Here is a 20,836-nt window from a genome sequence, read left to right on the forward strand (position 1 = left end):
ATACTTGCTGTTAATTGTCACTTATCACTTTACTTCTGAATTTTTATTTATTTATTTATTTTTATTGTAAATGCTGCTTGACTATAAAAAAATAAAGAATATTCAAGGAAAATCTTCTCTGATTGGTTACAGGAGTCTGACTTAATTGAAACCTTCTGCATGGCAGAAAGAATTCTGGGACTTTGGCATTTTCCCAAGAATCCTCAGAATGTTCGTTTTTTAGTCTCTCTCTCTCTCTCTCTCTCTCTCTCTCTCTCTCTCTCTCTCTCTCTCTCTCTCGCTCTTTTTTCCCCCCTTCATCCAGCGGTGTCTTACATCAGCTTACTGTGTCTGAATGTGAGAACTGAGAGAACTTCGGAGAGAAAGAAAAATCCTAGTTTTTATCCTCCTATTACTCATACAGTACTTGGACTTAGAAAAGCCTTGGACAAATGGTTTGAAAAAGCAACCCAAGCAGTAAGTTTGCATTATGTCTGTAATTTTCTTTATTTTATTTTATTTTATTATTTTATTTTTATTTTATTTAAAGATGTTTGGTTATTACCTCTGTTTGATTAATGAGAATGTGTATTTGATTGAATGTGATGCTTTTACGATGGTTTAATGTGTATCAGTGCTGTGCCGTTGTCTTTGTGTTAGGCTTGCATTGGACAGTCACTGTTTGCATGGCAGACTAAAATAGCGGATAGCAGAGCAACTTGATCCAGTGACTTTTGCAAACCAGCTGTTCTGAATTTACTTTTTTAACAAGCTATCAAACATGTTCTAGCTTGTTAAATTTCATATAAGTGTACTTAAAGTATTTGATTCTGCTGGAAAATTATACATATTGTACGGTATTAGTTTCGCCTGTTGTCCCTCAGGACTTTCTTTTTCTAAATACAGCTTTGTAAATGTAAGTTAGCCCTTTTTGTAGTTGTCAGATTAAGAATACAATATTTGTATTATAAAAACTCTTTAAGTTAAGGTGAGGTATTAAAGCACAGTACCCCTAAAATGTATTTGGACAGTTGAGTCAATCTTAATGTACACTTCAATGTAAATAGTTTTTTGATATTTTGATAAGCATGCCTTTCAAGTTCAAAAAATGTTTAAGCTTTTAAATTCTAAAACATGTTGTTCATTAGTATTAGTATAGATAAATTATAAATTATGAATTACACTTATGTGGTTACTTTGCTAAAACAACTTTTGAACTTTATACATCCTCTAAAAATGACATTGAAGCCAACTTGGTTAATCATGAGAAAAGGTCCTTTGTTTTGACATTTTTAAGTGTGATTTACTGTCCAAACACTTTTGGGAACACTGCACATCCTCCCACTGTGCAAATCAACCTGGTTCGCGTAGGACGTGGTTCATGAAATCACTACCGGCATTACACAGTGTTGACCTTTCCGAGACCTCAACACATGATTTATCTGAACTGCGAATAGTCCGTTTATTCTTACATTTCTGTTAGCATTTATGTACGAAGACGCTAGAGCTTTGTTTGCAGCCAAAGCTTGTGTGTGCTATATTTTTAAGGTTTTGTTCTGATAACAAAAACGCTTTAATGAGGCCCTTTAGTGGATAAAGAGACTGCGCAGAGACCCCCTGCTACATATTGTATAACACTGAATGTTGCATTCAAGCCAGGCCTATAATAATACATATTTTTTATGATGCTTACATTACAAAGCTATTATAAATAATAATTCTTAAGTCATACTTGTACATTACATTTTACTATTTTACTCTGAAACCATTAGCTGAAGTTCACCCTAAAAAGATAGTTTTCAAAAAAATTAAATTCTGTCATCATTTACTCACCCTCAAGTTGTTCCAAACCTGTATGAGTTTCTTTCTTCTGCTGAACACAAAAGAAACTATTTTGAAGAATATGGGTAACCAAACAGTTGTTGGGCACCATTGACTTGACCATTGAAAAAATTACTATGGAAGTCAATGGTGCCCCACAACTGCTTGGTTACAAACATTCTTCAAAAAGTCTTCCTTTGTGTTCATCAGAACAAATTTATATAGGTTTGGAACAACTTGAGGGTTAGTAAATGATGACAGAACTTTCATTTTTGGGTGAACTATCCTTTTAATTTTACATTTGGTTGCAGTAATTTAATATTCTGTTTATGCTTTTTAGATTTGTTTTACATCTCAGTCTAGGTACACTGCAAAAAAAAAAAATATTGGATAAAAATGTATCCGAATGAAGTGAGTTTATGCTTAAAACAAGAAAAAAATATGTCTATGGAGTAAGAAAAATAATCTGGTTTTCCCTTTGAATTAAGTTTATTTTTCTGACCCCCACTGTTAGATCTTTTTTCTTTTTTAATCACTTTGATTTTTTTCTTCCAAACAAGACTTAAGATATTAAGTCATTTTGGTTCTTAAGTAAATGTATCTTGTTTTAAGAATGTTTAGATAGGCCTATTTTTACTGGAAAAATACTAAGAAGAAAATATTTTTTTTACAGTGACTTTATTTTTGTTCCCAAACAGAGGCAGACATTTTGTCATCTTAGCTGACTGGGACAAATTTAGTTCAATTGGCATTAACCTTTCCAATTCATGGGAATGTTAATAAGTTGCATTAGTCCCACTGTACTAGAAATCCCAGCTCGTGCCTGATACAACTTCTCAGATCAATGTATTACTGTAAAATCTCGATTGGATAACAGGAGAGAATATGTTTGTTAGTGTCCATATTCCTTACATACACTCTTAAAAAAATAAAGTGTCCAAAAGAAGGTTTTCTCAGTGATGCCATAGAAGAACCATTATTGGTTCCCCAAAGGATCTTTCAGTGAACAGTTCTTAAAATAACCATTTTTGACTGGTGTTGGAACAGGAGGAATGTCAATGCAATACTTTTGTCACCCACAGGTATAGCTAGTTCACTTTATAATCACAACCCTGTTATTCATAATTCTATTCATATTTGGAAACAGTTAAAAACACATGTTGTTGTTTTTGCCCTCCATCTCAGCTAACCCCTCCTTTTGCCCTTCTATGTTAGACAGTGCATTTGAGATTTGAAAAATGTTAGGGTTATGAAATATAGGGGATTTATATGTGAATGGAAAATTTGCTTCCTTTCCACAGCTGTGTGAGAAATATAATATCCCTTCTAATCATTTCTTTAGGAACCTTTAAGTTAGAGACTTTGTGAAGTCTTACATTCCCAATGTCACTGCTACACCTATGTATTTGGATGAGTTTTTGAAAAGACGTCATTGAGATGGTAGTACCATCTCCTTTCTATACAAGGCTTTAGAACAGGTGAAAATTCCTTCTATGGAGAAAAGTGGGAAGAGGAACTTGCAGTGGAAATTCCTATTGAAATATGGGAACTTAGGCTAGTCTTGAACTTGTCCACAGGTGTTCCATTAATGCAAGACGTTGTCTTATTCAGTTTAAAGTGCTTCATAGGCTTCATTATTCCAAGTGTAAATTTAACTAATTATATCTAGAAGTGTCTCCATTATGTGACAAATGTCAATTTTTAGATGCTAACCTGTCTCGTTGCTCAGATACATTGGACATATACGTTTTGAACCAGATCCTATATTAATTATATTTGCCGTTTCTGAATAATTGTTGAGACTTACACTGGTGCAACAACAGTTTGTTTCATATGAGTTAATCTCTGCAAGCAAAAAAAAAAAAAAAAAAAAAATCTTTTGTTTTGGAAGAAAGTTCCAACTCTTAAAATATGGCTGACAGAGATGACTGGGACACTACATTTAGAAAGAATTTGGCCTAAAATACAAGATTTTGTTATTTCAAAAAGTTTAGTCCCCTTTTATTTATTTTCTGCATGCTTGCGATTAGTATGTTAAACATGCCTTCACTGCCTGCTTTTACCACTGGATAGCACTTTTGGGTTGAGTTTTTGGGTAGGGGTTGTGTTTTCTGTTTGGTTAGTAGTGTTTTATAAAAAAAATTCCTAATTTATTAATTTATTTACATTTTCTGTCTAATTATTATTACCTTTACGTCAACTTTTCTTTCATGCATATTTGTTAGGATGTAAGTTTTATTTGTTTCCATTTATTAAAAAAATGGTTAGTTACATATGATCTTTTCCTAAAATACCAAATAAAAACATTTAACATAAAATAACCATTTATTTATTTTTTTGGTTGCACTTTATTTTACAGGTAACTGTAAGGTAACTACAGTGTTTAGGTGTAGGTTCAGGATTAGTAGTTATTACCCAGTTATTGCAATTACTATAATAAGTACATAGTATGTTCATGCAGGAACAGGACTGTCAAATAAAGTGCTACCTTTTTTTTATTAGTGTGAAGAACCTTTTTTTCACTATAAAGACCTTTTTGTGGAATGGGGGGGGGGGGGGGGGCATTTGTGGAATATTTTGCAGCTGATTTATATTTTGTATTATGACAACAGACTGTTTTCATGGTATAATTTTTTTTTATTTTATATATATATATATATATGTGTGTGTGTGTGTGTGTGTGTGTGTGTGTGTGTGTGTGTGTGTGTGTGTGTGTGTGTGTGTGTGTGTGTGTGTGTATTTAAAAGTTGATTAGCGGTTATGGTTTTTGATGAGAGTGATCATGGCAAGTAAAATTGTTCCCTCGTTAATGTGTATGTGCAAATCTGCTCTTTTGGAAATATATGTACATTGACTTTTTCAGTAAGAGAGCGCCCACTGCTTGCTTTTGAGTCTTGTATGATTCATGCAACACTTCATAAACTGACTGTTGCTTTTCAAAAAGGAAATAGAAAAAGATTTTTCCACTGGCGGAGTTGTTAGGTGTAATTTAAGTCTGAAAGCTCAGGAGAGAGTGTATGTTACATTCAAGTGTGTTTTGTGCAGGTGCACAGATGAAGTTCGCCATTCAAACTATGACCCATTGGACCAGCTAGCTTTAGCACTCTAAAAGTCTGAACGTGATCTTCAAGTCTTACTTAAGAATTCTAACAAGCTGACTGCTTATTTCATATTAAATCATTTTAAATTGCATATGATTGTGCAAAGCCCCAAGGCTCTGTTGTCTCACAATGAACCTTTCAAAAACCTTTTTCATAACAAATAGCTATTTCTTTTTTCAAAGCATTTTCTCACCATCTAATATCAGCAGAATTTGTTTTACACTGTTTGTGGCCTTTGATTCTTTAATTATCTAATAGCATCACTATACAGTGATGCTAACTGTATAATATATGACACTTTTGTCAGAATTACATTTTCAGTCACCTGTACTTTTAGGTTAGATTAAAAACATTTGCTCATCACAAAACCTCATGATTCTGTAACATGTGTCGTTGCACTTGCATCTGTTTTTGCTATCATTTGGCTCTAATTCTGCTGGAACTGCCATTTAAATTTGGATTTATGTATTTCCATGAAAGTAAAATATCTGCAATGCTATGACCATTGCTTTAGGGAGGAATGAAAGAGGTTTCAAATGAAAAACACATGGTCTCTTCATACCTAAATTTACAGGCGTGTGAATATCAGCCTGGCGAATAAGATCCATTAACGTTGAGTGCCAAATAAAATGCACTATTTTACACTGTGAAAAATGAATGAAGTTATGACAACATGTGTTTTTACATTGCTTTAACTCATCAAAATAAGTTAAGCAACTTTCAACTGTTTTTATAAGTTATACAAGATTCAACTCATTTTTTAAAATCAGTTTAAGTTGATTGTATTTAAAAAAAAAAAAAAATACTGTAATTGTGCTAATTTAAAGCTGTGACAAAGTGATAAACTCTTATAAAAATGTTTGAAATGAATGTCTTTGTCACAGTTCAGTTTGTCTTATGGGTACGTTTACACGACAACGATATGCTTAAAACGGAGAAGTTTTTCCTTTGAGGCTATGTTTACACAGAAACGATCTGAAGAGAAAACGCAAAAATGGCGTTGCGTTATCACTTTTTATTCTGCGTTTAGACGAGCGTTATGGGGGGGAAATCTGCGTGCATATGGTGATGCAAAAGTGTGTGAAATTCGATGTAGTATGCACTCCAGGCGGCTAGGTGGCAATGTGAAGCAGATCGTGAGCAGATCGGTGCCTTCACTGTCTAGCAGACTTTTGCGTTTTTACCATAGACAGTATAAGAAGGTTTTTACCATAGACTGTAAAAAAAATAGGTTTTTACCCTTTTGACCGGAACACGACGGTGGAGCGTTTTTAAGATTTCCACTCTGGAGGGTGGTTTCACTTTTTTGCGTTTTTAAACCCCAAAAACGCCGTCGCCATCTAAACGAAAGGCACATCTGATAAAATATTTTTACGTTTTCACCCGCGAGCGTTCTCATGTAAACAGGGCCTGAGTTTCTTGCATACAGACGATACCATTGTCAAAACGATCCCCATTCACACGGATCCGTGAAAACGACTGAAAAAGCTGCATTCTGCTGCCAAGCCGTTATTGCGATGAAACGCTACGTTATACGCATGTTCATGACGTCATCGTTTTTACAGATTCGCGTTTTTGTTGTTTAAGTTACACGGATACCGTTTTCAAAAACGTACACTTTGAAACCCTTTTTTCTAAAGTTTGCGTTTTCAGTCAATCAAAACGGCGGTGTCATGTAACTGAACAGCCAAAACGCATAATTTTTTTAACGTTTTTAGCTGAAAACGGTGTCGTGCAAACAGCCCCTTAGTTATCATGGACTTTTAGGCTACGTTTACACGTGGCCGGTTATTTTCATAAACGGACATTTCACCCTCTCCGTTTTCAGAAAAGTGTTCGTTTACCCAAACCCGTGTATATGCCGTCAAGAGCATGCCAAACCTGTAGGTGGCAGTGTAACGAGACGCTCAAGCCCGTGTTAGCCAATCAGAATCCCGAAAATATAGGTCGCACCTTTGACGCAGTGCAAGTTCTGTCGCATACTGTGACGTCGACTGCCTAAAACTCCGTTTTTCTCAGTTTACATGCAAACGTGCAAACAGAGTTTTCCAAAATCTCCACTCTGGCCGGAGTTTTTAGTCATTTGTCTCATGTCTTCCTTTGTTTGTTTTTCCCGCCACTTCACACACTATGGTTACTGTTATAGTTTATTCTGTTCAGGTGCACGTAATTTAATTATCTTGTTTGAGTCACTACTTAAGTTCTTCCTTCACAGTCTTTCAGTGTTCGGTCACGCTTACGTTTAGTGTGTGTTGCTCTGCCTTTTGCCATTAAACTTCATGTTGGAACTCTCTTCATATTTCATATTATAGGTCTGTTTGTCTGCAACCACCCGTGACAGTCCTGAAGTGGCACGAATCATTATGAGCACTTCCATCATTTTTACAGTATATGATTAAAATCTTGACAGTTCTTTAGTGAGGCTCTAAAGCGTAACCGAAAGTGCATAGTCTTCTTGACGGCACGTTTGAACAGCCCTTCACTGTCATTTTCTGGTTATTTGGTTGGTTAAGTGCCGATCCCAGATCTGGGAAAGCTCTCGCTTACAGGGCCACAAATTGAAACCAGATTTTGACACTGATGTGTGATGATATTTAATTTAGATAATGTATGACCTGTCTGTCCTCCAATCTATGTGAAGCTGTCATTAGCTTATCTGCTATATTCAGTAATTAAAGACTGATTAGCTAGGAATTGTTTATGTCCAGAACAAAGCTTATATGGAGATTAAACCTGCATTAACTATTATATTGTAAATTTTTAAAAATTTATATTTTTGTGGGGAATCAAAATAAGTGTGACACAAAAATATTTAATATATTATAATAGTTATAATATATATTCATTATTTTAAAGACAATGTAATGTAAGCATCATATATGTAATTACATTAATATGATACTCCTTTTCAGTCTCTATCCACCAAAAAGTCCTTGACTTGAAAAAGACATGCTCTTAACATTATTACTATTCATGACTCAATATCCTCAATGTGGCACAGGAAAAAGTGCATAAAGATAAAAGCTTTGCTTATAAAATGCGATTTACTCTTAATTGCTGTGGTTTTCAGAGCACTTACCTGTAAAATAAAATAAAAATTGCTGTAAAAATGGACTAGCTTTTGCTTAGATAGTTGTTGCGATACCTTGCTGTGAGCCCCACTGTGCATTTAAATTCAAAGAGCACACTGTGTCCTCATTGCAAAATCACAGACACTATTTTTGACTTTCATTTCCTTTTTCCTGATATGGGCCTCATGCTGTTTATGAGGTAACCAGGCTCTGTGCGAGGCCACGTTTTCCTTTAAAAGTGATCTTCACCTATCGCATGTGAATCATGTTGACTAAAGTGCCTAGAAGACGGCGTGTAACGTGTAATTGACTCGTTTTGCCAGGTTGCACTGAAGAGCCAGTATTGTGGTTTGGATTCAGCTAAATCCAACTATATTTACACTAAGAGGTCTCGCGAGGGGCACGGCCTTTTTTTGCACTATTGGCGCTCTGTGCTTTGAGGTGTTATGTTTAATAAGTTCCTTCGAATCACCGATGGTTTCTCTTTAAATACTGTTATCAGATAAAAAGGTGTTTGTTTAGTGTGATTTTCTGGAATTAGTATTCTAGCATGTTACTGAGAGTCTGTTTATGGTTAGAATCTCTGGGATTGTTGCTCTTGGGAAAATATATTTCTCACCACAAAACTTCTGTTAAATGGACAAAACACATATGTATCCCCTTCTAAGTTTAAGCTTTTCTTTATACTAATTATAGTATATGGCTGCTTCCTATTTAGACTTTGAAAATATAAAAAAAGCTATTTAAAAAAATAATCAAACTGGACATGTTTAAATGCTTTACTATTTAACTATAATAATAAGAAATATTTTTCTGAGCAGTTGAGTATAATAATCTTCAGAATTAAGGCCAGTCCAAGGACGATAACAATAAAGATAACTATAAAGTTCTAAATATAAAAAATAGCAGAGTCCACATCACAACTATGACGATAACGGCACAGAGAAACGATATCATTGGAATTACTTTTAGAATGATTTTTTTTCCAGCTGATTAACAATAAAAACATCGACAGCCAATCAGAATCTATTCCGCTTTGAAGGGCTCAAGCTTTTAAGTGGATAAAGAGAGAATAAACAGAGCGTTGTCGTTCATTGGTGTGGACGCTAATATAGTTATCGCTATGGTTATCTTTATAGTTGTCGTTCTTGGTGTGAACGGCCCTTTAATCATATTTGAAAGAAATATTTTTAATGCCTACGCTCGCTGCTCTTTGCAAACTTGAGCCCACCAAAATGTTTAATTATTATTTCATATAATCAATCATCTTGTCAAAAACGAATGCAATGTTCTTGTGAGACTGTTTAAATACTCAACTTTTAATTTATTTGAAGCATTTTAATGTGAAACCTTTTTCAAGCTTTTGATATTTTACTCACAAATTATTTTTCCTTATCCACCATTACTAGAGAAATTTCAGATGACATTTAGGATGACTATTATTCATTTACACTTATTCGTATGGCAGACACTTTTTCCCCCCAAAGTGGCTTGCAAATACATTTTATGAGTCCATGCACACCCTGGAATTGACCTATGACCTTGTCATTTCATGGCACCATGCTATTCCAGCTATGTCTATTTGATCCATTCCAATCCTAATGTAATAAATATAAGCTTTAAGAGAATTAATTAATTTTATGCAAGCATCTTAGTCTGAATCAAACAGAACTTAAAGGTTCCTTTAATACACTGAAAGTGGATCTCCATTTGAGTGTTAGTAGGACCATCATTTTATCTAAGATGGCAAAAGGGTTTTTTCTCAAAAATTCCATGTTGTAATGTGGAATTCCTCACATTAAGATACTTAAACAAATATAATAGGGAAAAATATCATGATGGATCTTTTTTACGTTGGTGTGGCACATGTGCTTTCACAGAGAGACAGAGGTGCACATGTGGGAGAAACAGATTTGAATCTGCCCAATGTTGTGTCCTGATTCCATTCCCCTTTTCTAATGCTTATGTAGCATAGTGGCTGAAACTCAGTGCTAGACAGTTATTGGTCCAAACCTCTTCAGGGAGATTGTCACAAGTGTACAGTATCAAAGGTTTGGTCGGTAAGATTTTTTAATGTTTTTGAAAGAAGTCTCTTATGATCACCAGGGCTGCATTTATTTGATTACAAATACAAGGAAATACTATTACAGTTTAATTATTGTTACAATTTAACACTTTTCTATTTTAATACTTTTTTTAAATGTAATTTATACCTGTGATGGCAAAGCTGTATTTTCAGCAGCCATTACTCCAGTCAGTGTCACCTGATCCTTCTAATCATTATGCTGAGTTGGTGCTCAAAAAAACATTTCTTATTATTATCAACGTTGAAAGCAATTGTGCTGCTTAATGTTCTTGTGGAAAGCTTGATTTTGTTTTTCAGGGCTCGTCAATGAAAAAAACGTTTTTTGTTTTTTTTTTATTGTTCATTTTACTTTGAACAATTTATTGCATCTTTGCTGAATAAAAGTACTTTTTAATTTCTTTAAAAAATTGTGTTGTACCCCAAATGTACCCCAACCTTTGAACAGTAGTGTGTGATTTAAGTACTTATACTTTTAATGCAGACTATATAAGTAATAAAGTCTTCTTTGAAGCATGAAGTATGAAGCATGGCAGGTGATTTAGAAAGCTACAGCTGGAGCTTTCTTTTACAATTCCTTAGAGTCGCTGGTAAAGCGATTTTAAACATTCCAATGTACTTGGGTGCCACAAATGAGAAACTTTAAAAGTTGCTAAATATAATGTGTCAGTCTGTCTGAAAGTCTGCAATGTCTGAAAATGTAGAAACCATCCATATTCTGAAGTGGTTGGGTACTTTGTCTTCTCAATTTATGTGATTAGGTCATGACAGCTTCATAATGCAGTATACCACAAGCGTACACACACCGACTGGTTTAAGAGACAAATCTCTTGTTACTTGCCCCGTCTACCCGTGTCCCCTTCTATTATTCTCATCTGCCTCCTTTCAGAATCACTGTGTGAACACCATGACACGTGAAATTTGAGGAATGGCCTCTTTGGGCTGGTACCAATTTCAAACACCACAGGCTCTTTAATCATATATTATGCTGTAAATGTGTGGAGCACATGAATGCTTCAGAGGCAACGGTCCAGTAATTCCATATGTGACCCTGGATCATAAAACCAGTCATAAGTTGCACGGGTATATTTGTGGCAATAGCCAACAATACATTGTATGGGTCAAAATTATCGATTTTTCTTTTATGCCAAAAATCATTAGGATATTAAGTAAAGATCATGTTCCATGAAGATATTTTGTACATTTCCTACCATATATAAAACATTTATTTTTGTGAGTGAATGCTGCACAATCACGAATATAAATGGACAACTTTAAAGGCGATTTTCTCAGTGTTTCAAATTTTTTGCACCCTCAGATTCCAGATTTTCAAATTGTTGTATCTCGGCCAAATATTTTCCTATACAAACAAACCATACAGCAATGATCAATGGAAAGCTTATTTAATCAGCTTTCAGGTGATGAATTAGTATAAATCTCAATTTAAAAAAAAAATTACCCATGTGACTGGTTTTGTGGACCAGGGTCACATATGTTTACTATAGTCTCACTGTGACCTAGATCATCTCTGTTCACACTCTACCTGAAATATGTTCATAAACTGAGGGACCTCACTTAAGCTACTGTATGTTTCTGTGCAGTACAGGAATACCTTTTGAAATGCCTCTGAGAGTAAAAAACTCCCAACATACACTGCTGAGCGAATTATTGTGGGATTTTTAGGGACTATTAAGGTAACACTGCATTTTGGATACAAATGACACCTTAGTGTCATCCATTATCAAGTTTACTATTAAATTTACCAGCTTTACTAGATTGAACATGCATTTATTGATTAATTTGAATTAGAACTTGAAATTTAGCACCAATTTTTATTCATAAATATGATACATAATGCTATTTAATAATAAATACAATATTAAATTGTATTTGCAGTTGCATTAACTTACGATCTTAAAAGATATCTCTGAAGTTGATTGTTAACGAAGTGTTAAAAGTGTTTTGAACTTGGGAAAGTGACTTTGGGAGATGCTGGCAGAATAACACACCAAAGAATTCTCTCCCCACTGCGTCGTAACCCCGGTATGCACTGCAGCGAGTAATTGAGGGTCCTTGTAACCCAGGTCATGACTGCGCTTTACCCTGTGTGGTATCCCCTCTGCTTGGGAGTTCACAGAGAGGTTTGCAGAGTCACACGTGTTAACCAAATAGGGTTGTCCCTGGGGAGACAAAGTAAATTTATAAGAGACAAAAAAAGGAAGAAGTGAGTTAGTTGTTTCTCATTATTGAGCTCTCAAAGCCCCGCAAAACTACACCAGGGTTCTTCATTGATTGTTATGCAGTTCTTTCTGGGGTTTTTTTTTTTTTTAGGCCATTCGATATTTTGTTCTGTTAAAGCAATAAGCCCCCAAGAAGTCGTGGTTTATTAGTGACCTCATTGGAAATGTAGTTTAAGTTATGCACAATGCAGGGCCTACATATACCTAGCAAGATTTCATAAAATAAACAAACTTCAATAATTTAGTTGACAAATAATAATTCTTCCACCAAGCAATGTGGTCCTTATGCAACATCATGCTTATGAAGCAACACAAATACTCCACAACACACAGCATTAGCACAGTAAAGGCCCGATCACACCAAGAATGCTAACTATAAAGACAACTACAATTCTGTCATGACAACTCTTGGAGAGATTGGTATGGTAATACTGAGATTGGCAACCAGTACTATTTCATAGTATGATCAGTTAAGGGGGAAGTGACATTTTGACTTAACTGGTCATTCATACTGGCACTAACACACTCTCTGAGGTAACGTCTCACCCACAGTCAGACAGTCCACATCCCCTGGTCAGTTTTTTGTTTTCTTGCGATGTCAGGCCAGAAACATACTCTGCAAGTAGGTACGTGTAGACATCAATGCTCAGCCAATGCACTGCAAATGAGCTATCCCTATACTAAGTAAATGTCAAATGTCTGTGTCATTATTCAGGTTGATCGCTATAAACATGTTTGCGGCCAGTGTTTAATGCTGAGAATGTAATTTAGGAAAGAAACTATGCATGATCAAGTAAGTGTTTGCATTCACATTATTTTGTGTTTTACCATTAAAGGTGAACTAAGTAACTTTTTTTACCTTAACTGAACAGCTTCGGAGTCATTGGAATGGTTATATTACTTATTTCGGGTTGAATGGTGGTCGTTTCGCACCCCCCTGGTGCCCGTGAGCGGAAAATACGCACTTGCAACTTTGAGCCGGCGGGCCGCCGGCCGCCGCTTCAGGAAGTCTCGCGTGATATCAGATCTCGCGATGTAAACAATTGCTTTACGGCCAAAAGAAATCTGCTAAAATGCTGTCATTATTGCGCTCCCTCACGCTGTCCGAACCCGAATGAAGAAGACGTTTTAAAGAATGTCCCATCTGCTTTGATGTCGTTGATCTATAGCCTCTGGTGTCTGAGAATCACCAACGAGTTTTTACAACAGTGTTGTCAAATATCTATTCCGAAGCTGTGGGGGGAGCTCTAGAGAGAAACCTGCGAGCAAAAAGCAAGAATACAGCGAAGAAATCCCGAAGCTACTGAGTGCTGCTTTAACTAAAAACAGAAAACGTATGCGTTTTGGCCGTTCATTTACACGACAATGATGTTTGGGGGCCTGGAAACGCAAGCTTTTGAAAAATGCAAGGTTTTGAAAATGATACCTGTCTTCATGTAAACTACAAAAACGCGAATTTGTGAAAACGGTGACATCATGCACATTTGATTACGTGTTCAGTATTGGCATGTAGTTTTTCTTTACAAAGTGACATCGCCAACTACTGGCCTGGCATGCATAATACAGTGGTTTTAATCGGTTTCACGGATCCATGTGAACTGGGATGGTTTAGACAATTTTGTCGTCTGTACGCGCAAAACGCAAAAGAAATTTTCAGTTACCAGTTATTTTCAACATTTACAGGGGCTAGTCAGAGATTTTATTGCTGTCCAAATCCAGAATGTTAGTTTTTTTCTCCCACCACCCACGTAAAAATCCTCGGCCGAATTACCTACTGTTTTTTGACAAACACCAAGGTCGTGTGGTAATTTAATTGCCGTCCAAATCCACATCTCTGAGTTTGCAAGAAGAAATCATTTCAAAATTCACTGTTTAAATCCTTTTTGACCACTGCGGAGCACCGTTCGATAACTGTTGCACTTCACTGTAATTTGCATGCATTTTAAAGATGTACACTTTTATTACTGAAATGCTGGAAAGTATTTAAAAGAACAATATTTCATCACCGCACCACCTCAGCGAGTGGGAGAAAGTGGAGAAAAACCATGTAAACATTTGAAATGGGCTGTTATTGTGGTAGCAATGTAATATAAAAAACAATATTTTTTAAATATGTAGGCCCTATTATATACAATTATAGGCCTATACATTAAAAATATAAACCAAGCAGCTTTATGTTTACCTCATGTATAAATAAGAGGCTGCATTAACTTATTTCCGTTAATTTCCATATTTTTAAAATGACATCCATCATTTTGAGATAAAATGCAAGACAGAAAACCATTTCAAATATAGTGTGTCTAGCTTCCTATTTTTAAACAGGAGATTTAAATAATTACATAATAGGACATTATGAATTTAGTCCAAGCATATGACAATTTTATTTACGGCAGACAATCATGTGACTGACCACGGTGTTCCCGGGTTCGTAGGATCACAAAAACTCGCTCCTCCACCGTGAATAAAACGCCATCCGAATGCATGAGTTCTATCTCTGAGGTGCCTTGCAAATTTATTTTTACAGACATCCACGAGACATCCACAGACATCCATAAGAAACAGTTGCCATCCGAATAGGTCTTAGGTTTGGTTTTCCCTGTTTCCGTTAACCTGAGTTCTACTTCCTTGTTTGTTTCCATGGTTTCTACTAGAGTTACACACCTGTTCCCTGTTCTGTTGACTATCTTCCCTTGTGTATTTAAGCCCTGAGTTTCCCTTAGTTCCTTGTCCAGTGTTAACGTTATGTTTCATGTTTAGAGTTTGTTCCTGTTGTTCGTTACACATATCTTTAATTGTCTTCCTGCATTGTGCATCTATCTTTGTGGATTATACACAGCAACCTGTAACAAATATGAACTATTTAAGTACCCTTGTGAAAAAGAAGTACACTTTAGCATACAAAGTGTACTTATTAAGGAAATAATACTTTAAATGAATATACTTAAGTACAAACTGAATGTAATGTTTTCGGACACTGAATTGCATGTAATTGCTATTAAATGAAAATGTGTTATTAAATAAGATTTATATGAAATGCAGTTACTTGAACTAGCTTTTTGGCGCACCTAAATAGAACTTATATGTATCATAATAATACTTTTAAGATTTGAAGTACACTACAAGTGCACATTCATTAAACTGTGTTTTGAACTTGTTTATTAGTAATATCAGCATACATCTCATGTGTCACAAGGTTATGATGGAGTTTTGCTTCTTTACAAAATAAGAATAGGATTTTTGCAATGTTCTGTTTCTGTTCTAAACTTTTTTTATAGCGTAATTTAAACAGAAGCATCTGCATACTGAATTTATGTTAATATGAATGTTAAGATGTGCCGGCTAGTTTTATTGTGTGTCTGTGTTTGTTCAAAATTCTATGTACAAAGCAGACCTTCATAAAAGTTTTGATGGTCAGTAATTGAAGTAAACCCAGAGAGCAAGTATTGTCTCTTTGAACTCAGAGACTTTGTAAAATTTTTCAACTCTAGCCACAATGCCTTGTGAAGTTTTTCCCAACAATTGTTGCTGTTCTCACGTCATTATAACGAATATATGGAAATTCCATTATGCTCTGCAGGCAATTATTGCATCTTTATTGACCAAATTAAAACCATTGCCTCAAAATAACAACAACCTGTTTTCCCATTAAACTTGTGTCATGGCTCAGTGCCTTTTTGTAATGAAAGTATAAAAAACTGAATGAAAGGATGAAGACCAGCCATTGACATGAGCATTTGGGCAGCATATTTTAAAGAATGTTTTGGCTTTGGCTTTCATTGTATGGAAAAAAAAAATCTTCTTTTGTGTAACACAGAAGAAAAAAAGTCATAAGTTTAAAACGTCATAAATATGAGGGTGAAGTATGGGCTGAAATTTGCTCAAGGGTTGATTCCTCTCTTAGTTGAGTTTTATTTTAAGCAGAAATCATGTTAAAACAGTTCCTGAATGTCTGTGGTGAAATGAAGTCATGAGTTTTTTCTAACCGTGTGTCTCATTCTCCAGGAATGATAGTCCCATCTCCGCCTGAGATGAGGCAACTTTGGAAGATGCTCTTTCCGCTCCTTATTCTCCTTTACCTATCAGGAGCTGTCAAGTCTCAAGTAAATCCAGGTAGTTATGTTTTTTTTCTTCTTCATTTTATAAAATGAGATTAAATGACTCAAGCTGTAAACTGTACAATATAAAGTCATTCAGCTGATCATTTTTTCCAAAGCGACTTGGAATTGAATGGCTTACTCAACAGAACAATGATGATAACTCATGAATTTCAGAGTTTGAAGGAACTCAAGCCCAAATCTTAACTAGTAGTCTTCAATATTATATTAACTGAACAACATTTGGTGACATAAATTTGCTATGGGGTTAAACTCAAAAACTTTATGAGACAAGTCGCTATGGAAATCAGTTGTTGTGGTACCACTAACAGCATGTGGTCACAATCTCCACAATTTTATTGTCCATGAATGTTAAGTTTTTCTGAAAGCCAGTTTGCTGCAAATTGCAATGCTATTTTTGACTAGGTTTGAAACAGCCTTGTACTGTAGTGGCGATCAGTCTAAGATTGAGGTCTGAGAATAAGGTTTGGAAGATGCCCAGGTTCCATTCTGGTTCTCATGGCTTCTTCTCTTTTGTCTGTGTCTTTCAACTCTGGCTTTTTCTCTCTAGCATGGGTGGTTTGTGGGGAGGAAAGTGTGATGTCAATGTGAGGTTCAATTATATTTTACAAGGAAACCAGAAGCCAGCTCATGGTGAGCAGCCGTACAGTAGAGACTAAAGCATAAGTCTGGAAAGCGGCTAATACCACCATGGCTTGAGACAGTTTCTTCTGGGATCCCCCAGGATGAAAACCACACTGTGCTCTTGTACTATATTGGGCTGTGTTCCTTTATGAAGCAGATGAGTTTGATTAACCAAGGTAACATTGCTTCCTTCCTCTGATCTTGTGTCAGTTGCTGTTCCATATTTAAAAAAATTAAGGCAGGCATGACTTAGCCTAACATTGTCACACGCCAATGCAATAAGGCAAGAAATGCATAATGTTCTTCAATGGTTTATTTTGAAGCCATATTGTGCTTTAATGTATCGTAGAGGAGGATACCAGTCCATCCAGATTGTTTAATTGTCGCTTTGCTTGGTCGAACTACAAAGTAATGTTTGGCTTGTTTCAAAGTAAACATGGAATATGTAAAATGGTTTGTTAAAAATCCTTCTGTGTGGTTTATGTAAAGGGAGTCTAAGTTGTTTAAAAGCCTTGTGGTACATGCAAAAATAACAGAATTACACTCAGCTGTTCTGTTGCTGACCGAACACTCTGGATTGTTACTTTCCGGTTTCAAAGTGTCAGAGAGGAGTGGGTGAAGGAGTCATGAGTGGCCCTGCCAAGCATTTTCACCCCAGAATCAAAAGAAAGAAATGAGGAGAGAAATTATGTTTTGCATGAGGAAAAATATGCTTATTATTAGGAACATTATGATTTTAATTTGTGACATTATTTTCATGACAATTAAAGTAAAAAATAAATCTCATTCTAATGTAATGGGAAATAAAACTATACAATATTTAAATCATTTACATAAATTATTTAAGTACAATAAGACATAATCCTAAGAAGAATCGTCATTGAAAATAATTAAACATAAATGAAAACAAAACTAAAGTACAACACCTGCATGCAATGAATTATAGTTGTATAATTGTCTTACTCCATTTTTTATTAGTCATTCATTCATTCATTCATTCATTCATTCATTCATTCCCTCCATCCTTCCTTCCTGTATATACACTCACCTAAAGGATTATTAGGAACACCTGTTCAATTTCTCATTAATGCAATTATCTAATCAACCAATCACATGGCAGTTGCTTCAATGCATTTAGGGGTGTGGTCCTGGTCAAGACAATCTCCTGAACTCCAAACTGAATGTCAGAATGGGAAAGAAAGGTAATTTAAGCAATTTTGAGCGTGGCATGGTTGTTGGTGCCAGACGGGCCGGTCTGAGTATTTCACAATCTGCTCAGTTACTGGGATTTTCACGCACAACCATTTCTAGGGTTTACAAAGAATGGTGTGAAAAGGGAAAAACATCCAGTATGCGGCAGTCCTGTGGGCGAAAATGCCTTGTTGATGCTAGAGGTCAGAGGAGAATGGGCCGACTGATTCAAGCTGATAGAAGAGCAACTTTGACTGAAATAACCACTCGTTACAACCGAGGTATGCAGCAAAGCATTTGTGAAGCCACAACACGCACAACCTTGAGGTGGATGGGCTTCAACAGCAGAAGACCCCACCGGGTACCACTCATCTCCACTACAAATAGTAAAAAGAGGCTACAATTTGCACGAGCTCACCAAAATTGGACAGTTGAAGACTGGAAAAATGTTGCCTGGTCTGATGAGTCTCGATTTCTGTTGAGACATTCAGATGGTAGAGTCAGAATTTGGCGTAAACAGAATGAGAACATGGATCCATCATGCCTTGTTACCACTGTGCAGGCTGGTGGTGGTGGTGTAATGGTGTGGGGGATGTTTTCTTGGCACACTTTAGGCCCCTTAGTGCCAATTGGGCATCGTTTAAATGCCACGGCCTACCTGAGCATTGTTTCTGACCATGTCCATCCCTTTATGACCACCATGTACCCATCCTCTGATGGCTACTTCCAGCAGGATAATGCACCATGTCACAAAGCTTGAATCATTTCAAATTGGTTTCTTGAACATGACAATGAGTTCACTGTACTAAAATGGCCCCCACAGTCACCAGATCTCAACCCAATAGAGCATCTTTGGGATGTGGTGGAACGGGAGCTTCGTGCCCTGGATGTGCATCCCACAAATCTCCATCAACTGCAAGATGCTATCCTATCAATATGGGCCAACATTTCTAAAGAATGCTTTCAGCACCTTGTTGAATCAATGGCACGTAGAATTAAGGCAGTTCTGAAGGCGAAAGGGGGTCAAACACAGTATTAGTATGGTGTTCCTAATAATCCTTTAGGTGAGTGTATATATATATATATATATATATATATTATAAATTTACAATGAAATGGTGGAAATAATTATGCTCACCATTCATTTCCATCTGGTAATAATGTTTTGTTTTTGTTGTTTTTTAAATGTTGTCTTTTTTTTTTTTGCTTTACTGATATGAAAATGAAGGGTGCCTCCTGTGCCCTTCATATTGAAAATACAGATTTATAATGACATGTTGGAAATAATTATCACAACATGCTTACCATCTGCATGTTGTTGCTGTTTTTTTGCGCTTTGCTTTACAGTTTGGATCAATACACTACTGTGCTTTGAAACACTGTCTTAGCGATATATCATGGTATCCCATAATTGCTGCCTAGTGCATAATATTATTACTTATCATCACAGACACTTAAAAAAAGTGTTTATATATTCAGTTTTGTGTGTCTTCAGTTTATTATTATTTTTTTGTACAGGCTGGTGGTTAGAAAGGAAAGAACACCATGCTAAAGGAGTGGTGAAATGTAACGGGATAGAGTCCATCACTCAAACCTCACTGAACTGCGTGTGAGCTCTGTGTGTGGATGTGACCTTGCTTTGAGTTTATTATTGAATGTAGCAGGAGCGCAAGCATGATTCTTTACAATGGATTCAACAATCAGACTGGAGTCTGTGGCTTGTACATACCAGACATTTTGACAACAGGAAAGAATATCGAAACAGCTTCTATTTCTTACTTTTTCTTTTCTTTTCTTTTTTTTTTTGCTCCAAGGCTTTGTGTGTTTTTCAAATATTTGTTTCTGCAGCTCATAAGTCACGGCAGCAGTCTTTCTCACATTTACAGTTTGATCGTTTTGATATACAGCTAGTTGACTTTAGTGTTAGCGACAGAAGTTAATGACAGTGTTTCAGATAAATTGTATAAATTGTTGCTTTCCATTCTTTCCAGGAGAGAGATGCTGTAACCTCTTTAAATATCAGTTTTGCTCCTTCATATTTCCGCTGGAAATAAAGCCGCATTTTTTCCTACTTCTGGAAAAGTGTGTTGCTGAACTCAGTAGCTATCTCCTCTGCCAACTTTCCTCTGTTTAAAATTCCCAAAGACTGTAGTTATACCATCCTACTCTCTGCTTTTTTCCACTTTGAGTTATAGACTCTTACTTTTTTCTACTGTAAAAAAAAAAGAAAGAAAAGAAAAATTGTAAGTACCTCCTCCAGCAGTTTACATGTGATTAAAAGTGTGTGTATGTTACTATACACGTGCGTGCGTGTGTGTGTGTGTGCGTGTGTGCGTGTTTGTGTGTGCAAGGCTTTGGACCATGCAGTTAGACAGCAAACATGGTGGAACAAATGTGCCATTCACAAGGATTAAAGATGGAAAAAAAACGGTTGGCAGGAGGGGGAAATAAGCGCCACTCGGACCAATGAATTACTGCGCAAGACCAGAGTGGCCCATGAGAGAAAGAGAGAGAGGAAAGACCAAAAGCCACAGTTTCTTCACACAACATGAGTATTTTTCCACCTTTCTGAAGTGAGGAATATTTTTAGACTGAATATTTTACTCCATCT

At 35.9% G+C, this 20,836-nt stretch overlaps 1 protein-coding gene across 3 annotated transcripts in view; it reads left to right on the top strand.

The window, feature by feature from the left end:
* The first annotated feature begins 309 nt into the window (after window positions 1-309).
* Window positions 310-20,836, top strand: part of ddr2a (discoidin domain receptor tyrosine kinase 2a) — a 37,724-nt gene continuing 17,197 nt past the window's right edge. For 2 of the 3 annotated variants that reach the window (XM_084128420.1, XM_084128422.1), the window contains exons 1-2: window positions 310-456; window positions 16,298-16,405. In XM_084128420.1, coding sequence (XP_083984546.1) covers window positions 16,300-16,405 — 106 coding nt within the window. In that variant the 5' untranslated portion in view covers window positions 310-456; window positions 16,298-16,299. Of the gene's footprint in view, window positions 457-13,031; window positions 13,089-16,297; window positions 16,406-20,836 lie in introns of those variants that run through there. The other variant, XM_084128421.1, reaches the window with a different exon arrangement.

Source organism: Abramis brama (genome assembly GCF_963993115.1).
Source record: "Abramis brama genome assembly, chromosome: 11".
NCBI lineage: Eukaryota > Metazoa > Chordata > Actinopteri > Cypriniformes > Leuciscidae > Abramis > Abramis brama.